General features: G+C 47.1%; 1 protein-coding gene across 1 annotated transcript in view; it reads right to left on the bottom strand.

Moving 5' to 3' along the window:
* Window positions 1-304: 304 nt before the first annotated feature.
* Window positions 305-9,438, bottom strand: part of LOC115819199 (forkhead box protein O3-like) — a 25,282-nt gene continuing 16,148 nt past the window's right edge. The window contains exon 2 of the mRNA XM_030782758.1: window positions 305-1,954. Coding sequence (XP_030638618.1) covers window positions 305-1,954 — 1,650 coding nt within the window. The remainder of the gene's footprint in view (window positions 1,955-9,438) is intronic.

Below are 9,438 nucleotides of genomic sequence, written 5' to 3' on the forward strand. Positions count from 1 at the left end.
CACAGATGAGATTGTCAGCACGATGCAGTCAACAAGAGCAACTTGGATTTACATAAAGCAGAATCGTATGGGAGGGAAGAAACAAGATGAGATGGGGACAAATCTAAGCACAACACACTGATATGAGTGGGTGGAGCAAGACATGAGCGAGAATTTCTTTTTCTTCCGGATTTCCTCTACTCAATGAGGAGTGTCATAAATAAGCACAGTGCATCCACCCTGCTAGTGAATGGGGTGGCCTCTTTGCAGGCCAGGCCTATAGGTAGTGATGTCTTTGAGAGTGTTCTAGAATGGGTCTGAATGTTCAGCCTGGCACCCAGCTCTGGTTACTGTGGCTCTGCTGAGGACCCATTAGACCCATGCCCACTCCCATACCCATGCCCACGCCCTGCGCCAGCGAGCAGTCAAAGTTAAAATCCATCTCCTCCCCGGAGTCCATGATGTCGTTGAGAAGAATGGACTCCACGTCGCAGTCGAGGCTCCCGTGGAAGATGTCCAAGTCCAGGTCGGCTGGCAGCCGCTCGTGAGGGTAAGGGTGGTGGGGATGATGATAACCATGGTAACTGCTCCCCCCTCCCCCTCCTCCCCCCATGCCCTGAGGTTGATGGTAGGCTCCATCGGACATGCCTTGTTGATGCGGGCTAGGGTAAGCATTGTGACGAGGGTGTGGGTGGGGGGCGGTGGCTAGATGGCAGGAGTCCTGAGGGATGCCCTGCATGCCGGCAGGGTTGGGGGGCAGCGTAGTTGAGGCAGGGAGGTGCGCGTGAGCTGTGGGACTGTACAGGTAAGGAGCCTTATGGTTGTAGGGCTGCATGTGGCCGGCACTGGCCCGCGAGGGAAGGGCTGTGGCTCGGGCACGATGATTCTGTCCCAGATTGTGACTGATATTGTGAGTGTGAGCTGAGGTGTTGGTGCCAGGGTTATGAGCTGGGTTATGGCTGAGTGATTGGCTGTGGTTCTGTGTTCCGTTGTGGCTGTGAGCAGGATTGTGGTTGTGTGGTTGACTGTGAGTACCATTGTGGTTGTGAGGAGGATTATGGCTGTGATTGTGAGCGTTATTGTGATTGTGCCCTGAACTGTGGCCATGGTGGTGGCTGCTGGTGGCCACTCCATTGCTGGATGTGACCATCATGGAATGTGTATCTCGCTCCTGCCCTAGCATCATGTCCTTGGCACAGAACTGGGGTCCCCCGGTAAGCAGGCTCTGCAGGGCGTTGGTACCCGCGTAGGGCTGCATGCCACCGGAGAAACTGGATGCCTTGTTCTCCTGGATAGTCTGCATGGGGGAATGGTGGCGCAACATTGACTGACCATACACTGGCCCACAGTAAGAACCTTGGGCTTTCACCCCAGTGCTGAAGTGAAAGGCAGGGTGCTTATGGCGGGGAGTCTGGTGATGGTGGTAGCCCTCATCCAGGCTAATGGCCCCAGTAAAGTCAGCCAGCTGAGGCAGCTCCACGCTAGGGCAGTGGGCTGCAGGAGAGCGGGCGCTAGAGGGGCTGGGGTAGAGGCGCGGGGACGTGGAGCAGGACAGCCTTCCTTCCTCCGTGTCCTCTATCTCACCCTCGGCCAGGATGGGCGACAGTCGGCCGCTGAGGGTGGAAGCTGAGGAGCTCGCACGTGAGTGGAGGTCCGTCCACGCCTCAAACTCCTCCCCCACCCCTCCCCCACCCGTCACCGGCTTGCCTGTGGGGCTGCCTTGTTCTGGAGAGCTGTGAAGCCCCACCCTTGTCCCTGTCCCAATCCCTGCTCGTCCAATTATCTTCTTGCGGCTCACCCGTCCTTTGCTTTTCAGATACTTGGTGTTGTTGTCCATGGATACAGCACGTCGCCTCGGAGCCTTCCCTGCCTTCCCTCCCTCAGGGTTCAGCATCCACCAGGAGCTTTTGCCCGTGCCCTCATTCTGCACACGGATGAAACGGGTGTGCAGGGACAGGTTGTGGCGGATGGAATTCTGCAGGGGAAGAAAGAAAGAAGAAAAGAGGAAAAGAGAGTGTTAGCATCGTTTCGGCTGAGAGTTTATATGGTTCAGACCAAGAGAATCTGTTTCTTTGTTCCTCTCTATCTCTGAAAGGATTCCAATACACGGACGGCTATCTATTGCTTGATCTGACTCCACCAACACATTCAAGCACTATTGTGCAGGTCCTTTCAAATGCATTTGATCGATAGCGGCTAGCATTTGATGTTTCTGTTTATTCATTCATTCGAAGCTGGACGTTAATGCGACGCTTCTACCACAGACCATCTGTGCTAAATATATTTGAAACCGCCAACCAAACCTAATCATCCATATTTTAAACTTCCCATATAGAATCATTCATAAATCAAAATTCTGGAAACACGGATAAGATCTAAAAGTCTCAATAGAAACATATGATAATCACACTCTGATCCTTTCTCAAGGAGCTGGCTGGGGCTATCCTGGACTGGACATCATAGAGATATTGAGTTCAGTTCAGAGGGATTGGAGAAACCCTCCCTCAGACTTTAATGGTGTGGATGTCGGCTAATCCCTGGTTCAATGTGCCTGGCTTTGGCTGTGTTTGAAGTCTCTGCCAGTCTGGCTCTTTGCCAGCCTCTGCTCCCAGCCTGAGAGAGGTAATACATCAAGTGATTGAGCCAGCAGCAGGCACACATAATGGAATCAGACGTATCTGTCTCTCGCTCTCTCTCCTCTGATATTCGTTTTGTCACTCCCTTTCTCACCTCCATTCACCCTACAGAGACTTTCTACTCTCTCTTTCCCTCTTTCCCTCATTGAAATAGTATGTCTCATTATCCAGGAACAAATCAGCTGATGAAAAAGGTGCAACAGTACTATTGTTACTAATTCTCTAACAGAGTACTCTCTGGCTCAGATACAATGCTTTCCTAAGGCTTTTCAGTAATGCACACTCATTCATATGTCCATCAGTCACTCACTCATTGAGTCACTTTGTGACTGATATAATTGGTCATACTATGTCCCCCATACGAATGGTGCCAGTGCAAGAAGAGACAGCTGTCTTTACAAAGGCAGATAAAAAAGTCGGAATAATGAGATCCCTAATGTAATGGGGAGGAGTATTAATGCTATTTTATTTTTTTCAATCACGTGCAGATGTGAAAAAGGAAAAAATATTTCTGAGGGCCAGTCACTAGTGACATCAGTCGTTTTATGTGGAAGGGCACATGCCGCAATTCGACTGAAATATAGCATGAGTGATGACAAAAAAAAAATGAAGGCGACTCCAGTCAGGTGATCAGAGAACAGTTCCTCAAGGTAACACCTCCAGTGTGAGGAAGGTTACCATGGAAACACAGTAAACGTGCAAGAGAAATAGAAAGGTTTGTTTGTGAAAGGAGAGGAGAGGAGAGGGAGGAGGAGGAGAAGGAGAGGAGAGCTGCTTTTTTTTTTTTTTTTTTTGATGCAGCCGTGTAACTTCCCAAAAGCCTTTCATGGGGAGTTACACTGCAACACGATTCATTAGGAATCACGTAAGTAAAGCCATGGTTGGTTTTGCATTGTTGGTTTTGCGATCGTTTATATGGTGGAGATTTTAGAGAAGGCATTGGCAATAAAAGCTGGCCATTTCCTTCCACTTCATCATATAAAGGTACCTAAAAGGGGGGTTGCAAGCATTCCCAGGTTCATTTTGGTTGAAAGAGGAGTGAGTCAGGGGCAATTTGGTTTGCCCATATCCCTCACATCCCTGAAAACTGGCAATAACAGCTAATCCTCCCCTATCCCAAGTAATCCCAGACAATCCCAGGTTAATCCTGGCTGATTCAGGGGCACTCCCAGATGGGTGGATCCCAGAGTTCTCTTGCAAAGGATAAGGCAGAGAATGAGATAGAGTCCTACTACCACAGAAGCAGATACAGCTAAACGATATTTGATAAGTGTTTGTATTGCACAGTTTGACTGAACGATGTGTTAAAGTGGCAAGTCAGTCGCCAACATCACCAGAGACAGAGTGCAATACCTCAGTGTATTTGTCAGCAGTGTATCACTTTGACATTAACTTAGGACAGTAATATACATTCAGATCATTATTTTGATTTAAATGTACATTTCAAAGTGATACATCAGCCATATCATTCAGTCTTGCTCTTTGATCCTCCATGAAGTAGCTCTTCTCCCTAATCTAGCACCCCCTGGGGGTAACTGCAGGCTAAGCTAACTAGCAACGACACTGCCCGCTCCTATTACAGTGGAGCCCAGAGCCCACGTCAAAGGCTGTAAAATCAGTCCCTATCCTCCTTTGCCTCTAGCAGAACACTTCCAGACACTTTCAATTAACTACATACACCAGTTTGCTTACGCCAGGGTCTGACAACACGATCTAGTGAGTGAGGGAAAAAAAAAGACATTCATTCAGAGAGACTCCTCGTTCAGTTGAGGAGAACTTGACGTCCCAGTGGCCCCCTCAGCTGAAGTGCTTGAGCTCCGTTCTCATTAGTTGCTGTAACGCTGATGGTTTTATTAATGCTTTAGTCTCCTCTATCACGCCTCTCCTGAGTCCTCTTTGTCTCGAGATTAAGATCTTAAGACCTACTGACCCTCCAGTCTGACAAGTTCATGGTTTTTTGGGGTTTTTTTTCTTTTTCTCCCTCAATACACAGATGGCCTTGACACTCAATGGACTTTTCCAAGGCTGGGCATTTGTCTGGAATTGAGGACCACACTTCCTGTTTGAAGCAGCCCCGCTTTGTTCCTTTCCTTGGAAACGAAAATTTATTGTTTCTCGCCATCCTTTTGATTTCACCCACAGTGTGCCCTCCATTCAAATCGATTCCCGCTCAATCCCACACACCCACCCAGTTTCATCTCAAATTCAGGGTGGGAAGGCTGACGCTGAGAATCAATTCAGACAATTTGACAAAGAAAACAAGGTAGTGTGTATATGAAGGTCAGCACAGTGTGATCTACAGATCATACGCTCTCATTGAGAATACGAACAGACAAGGCGGTCGGGGTTACAGAATCTCACTCTCTGCTTTCTTTGCCCACATTCAACCTAAGCCAAGATGGCTCCTCTCTTGGAGATGGCCACATCTGCTTGACAGAGAGTGCGAAGCTTTTGCGTGAGCACGGTGACAGCGCCCAGTTCACAAGCCTGGCGTCACGCCAGCTGCCCCTCGGTCTTCACTCCCAGACGGGCAGTCTGCAGAGGACCCTGGGAGTGGTGTGGTGACCCAGTAGGCATGGTTGAGGTTGGCTTGCCTGACTGGCATTGGGGGACAGCTGGTGTGGGGATGGGGTTGGGAATGTGGGGGTACATCTTTGGGGCCCACTGTGAGAACCTTCTACGCCACACAATAGGGTACCCCTTCATGGAGCCCCCCTCCCGTCCTTCCTTTTCCGACCCCCCATTGCACTCTCAAGAGGCTGCTCATAGAAGGGCTGAGGAAACAGGTCAAACTATTTAGGCACAACTTGCCGAGAGTCCAATCTCACCAAAAAAAAAAAAAAAAAAAGAATTGTTTGACAAGAGGGAGACGGAACCTGGGAACAAAGGATGAAAAACCACTCACCCAATTCAAATGATTTTACCACACAAAAGATGGATGCCAAGCTCTGGTACACAGAGGAGCATCTGCCAGGGTAGAGCAGAGATCCCTCCTCAAACAGTGATTATTAAACCATTTCATACAGTTAGGAGCCATTATGCATTGTCATTGGGTATCTCTTTATTCCAAGCATTAATTTGATAAGCACAAAGTAAGCGGGGGGGGGGGGGGGGGGGGTTGGCTCTAAGTGCATTTATTGTGAAAGTGTTTTTCGAACTGGAGACAAGGGAAGAAGGAGGTGTTGGGGTGGTGGTGGGGGGGGGGGGGGGGGGGGGGGTGCTAAGGCAACTTGATGCGAGAGGTTTTTTGTTCGGCACGGGAATGAGTTTTGTCAGCTAAGCCTGTCTCGGGGCTATTGATGGAAATTAGCGACGGATAAATATTCGCATCCTGTGATTGATGTCATGGCTCTGCTTGTCCCTTTGAAGAGAAATAAAGAACTCCGAGGCACAACAGATTAATGGAAACTGGGGGGTAGCTGTGTTCACACTGCTCACAGGGACAAGCTTCAAGGCAGAAGAAAAAGCCTAATAGCTCCAAATGAAACTAGGATGCAGTAACATGGAATGAAGCACGTGCAGGCACGACATTTAGTTAATGGCCACCAGTGTCACTGGTAGAAGAACCTGCTGGGTGAATGAACCAAACTGTTTGCCGTGAAAAAAAAAAAAAAAATCAGGACTAATTATTAGTAATCATCAATGAATAGTTTGTCATGTGCAATGATTTCAAGGCTGTTATTTCCAAGTTCACACAGTCAAAAATACTTGAATAATATAAGATGCAGTAGAAGTCATACAGAGACGTGCAGAAACTGCTGCAAAACCGGCTTAAAACCTGGGTCCTAGTCTCACAAATCAGTAACTTAGGACTCAGCAAACACTATCCCACACAATCCATCTCTCCAAACAATCTGGAATGCAGAGAGGAAAAAAAAAAGAGAATATCTGCAACCTCGTACCAGGTCTAGGAGCTTGGAGCATCTCTGTTGGGAGGGTAATGGGGTTGGTGGGGGATTCCTGCCTGGCTGTGTACTAATTGCAGTCAGAACCATGTCGATTGCAGTCTGTGCTTCCTGAAGGAGCTAAGAATGGTGGGTGGGTGGGTGGCTGGGTGGGGATGTGGGGGCTGCGTGGGCTTGAGGGATATAAATAGAGATGCCAGATTAGGCGAACATCTGAGAGCCAGATAGGGGTTCGGAAAATCCACCCAAAAGTGCCAGGATGGCCCTGTTATATCCAGCGAGTAAGAACGGGAGTGGCCTGGGATCCCCGTGTCTTACAGCCTACTCAAAACCTGCTCGAACGACGTCACGCTTACGGCATCCGTCACGTTTTTTCCAAAGCTGGACTGCCAGATCATCTGGTCCCCGGAGAGGAATCACATGACAGGTGCAGCAGTAATACACCTGTGAGAGCCCTCGCGTGCTCCAAAGCCACACACTCACACTCATACTCACACACACACACACACACACACACACACACACACACACACACGCGCGCGCACACATGCATGTACCTCATTCGGTAACCAGACTCACATTTTCCACAGAGTCTGCCATGTACTTCGTTAAGTCCTGTACATCTTTCAAGGGGTTTTAATAACAGTTTTTACAAGAAGACGTAGTGTGTGTATGTGTGTATTGTGTGTGGAGTTTTTTTCCTTTAATAGCCCACAGAGAGCGTGTGGTTTTGATTATATTGAAAGCACCGACTGCTACATACAAGAAAAAAAAAAGACGGACAAGCTACAATGAGACAAATGCAAGGCTTCACCCTGCTCTCCAACCCCTCCCTCATCGTAATCTCATTCATAGTAATAAGAATCTCATTTCCCGCATTCTAAAGGTCAGTGCACACCTCTGATCAGACTTTAATACACATCATTCTCAGGGTTTAATTTAATTTCTCCAGAGCAGAAAACTCATTCGCTGAGCATGCATGCGGCATGCAAAATTCATAAAATCATCTCTTTAATTGTTTCAGTTTCAGAGCTTTGGGAAACATAGAATTGTTGTAATCAGGCACGCATAGCTAACGCCTACACTTACACACACACGCATGCACACACACACACATATACACACACACACTCACAAACACTAAGACAAATACATATATGCGGTATATACATAACAATATGAATTTCCAATAATCCATATTTGTCAATACACTCACTCACACACTCCTGTCATGACCAGAAGGCGACAGCGTTCTTACAAAGTCAGTTGCCTATAAATAAAACATTCTCAGAAGCACTGGGCCAATACTCAGGTTTGCCCACACATGTATGACGCGTCCAAGTCACGCAATACTGAGCAGAAAGCGCTAACCTCACAAACATACACGTACGCTTGGCATGTTGGGCACACTCAAGAACTCAGATACCAAGCTACCAGTTGCTAAGGAGACCCATGGGAAAGGGAGGGCTCTTGTTGCCATAGTAGCCAATTCTCTCCTACCCAACTATACCTCCCCAAGGGAGTGACAAGGGGGAAATGAGAGGTGGGAATGCAGAAGGGAGACAGAGAAAGAGAGTGAGATAGTGAGAGAGAGAGAGAGAGAGAGAGAGAGAGAGGGAGAGAGAGAGAGACAGAGGTGAAGGCCACTGATTACTAGGCACTATGAAAGTTCTCTTACGGCATCCCAGTTCACAACCACATCAATTTAGTCCACTGCTGACAACAACAAACCATAGTAGATTATTGGGAATCTACAGCTAAAACCATGACTTTAATGCATTATTATAGCGAAGATACAACCTTTGCTTCACTGCTATGATGAAAAAATAGCGTTGGATCAATAAGAATTACAGCACAATGGTAATATGGAGTGAAAAGTTCACAAATGAGACTTAAACACTGAGAGTCAAGGACATTTTGATATCTTTGTGGAGTGTGTATGGTGGGGTGATTGCATTCAGACACTCTTTCACAGCACGCAAGTCAACATGTATTGAAGTGATGTTTGTAAACCTTTGTATCCCCTGTATCCAAAGGTGTGTTTCTCAAATCTGGCTCTTGAATGCTTACAAACACACACACACACAAAAACACACACACACACAAACATTCACACACACACTCACACACAAACACACACCACCATCACCATCATCATCATCACCAGCAACAGTAGCAGGAACAACAGTCATTCTTCCCACTCCATGCCCAATAATACCGCAAAGCATTATTTGAAGCCTATCAAAATTCCTCATACTTCTTCTTTGCTCTCAAACTCCCAGGGACCTTGGGTTTAAGAGGAGGAATTCCAGTAACTGCTCCATGACAATGATATTGTATAAAGCTGGGTGCATATAAAACTTGAATTGAATTGAAAGTGTACTCAAGGGGATGACAGTGGTGATAACACAGCAACGTCATCTGCTCCGAGTGTGCAAATAGAGGACGGAGACAGAAGCAGATGCAACTTTTCCCAAGCATTAATCCACAGATTTACGCATTTTACCTCAGGGAGATTAACACTTACACAGAGACTAAGACAGAGAATAGATTACGGGGAAGAATCATACGGAGGAGAGTTTATTTAAATTTTTGTGGTCTTTTCATAAATAATTACTTTAATGACCAAAGGGACGCCCCAGACAAAGCCCTTTTAGAGTTTTAGTCCACTTATTTATTTGTTTTTTTTCACTTGGTCTGAAATGCTCACAGGAATAGTGTTAGGAAAGTCTGACAGATATGCACTTACTGCTCAGCCTATTTTACTCACGTTTAATGGCGAATACAGTGTTAAAGTGTGAGACCGTGTGCACATGTTTGTGTATGTCTATGTGTGTGTATGTGTATGTGTCTGAGACAGAGAGAGAGAGAGAGAGAGAGAGAGAGAAAGAGAGAGAGAGAGAGAGAGACAACACCAC

Source organism: Chanos chanos, chromosome 8 (assembly GCF_902362185.1).
Source record: "Chanos chanos chromosome 8, fChaCha1.1, whole genome shotgun sequence".
Lineage (NCBI taxonomy): Eukaryota > Metazoa > Chordata > Actinopteri > Gonorynchiformes > Chanidae > Chanos > Chanos chanos.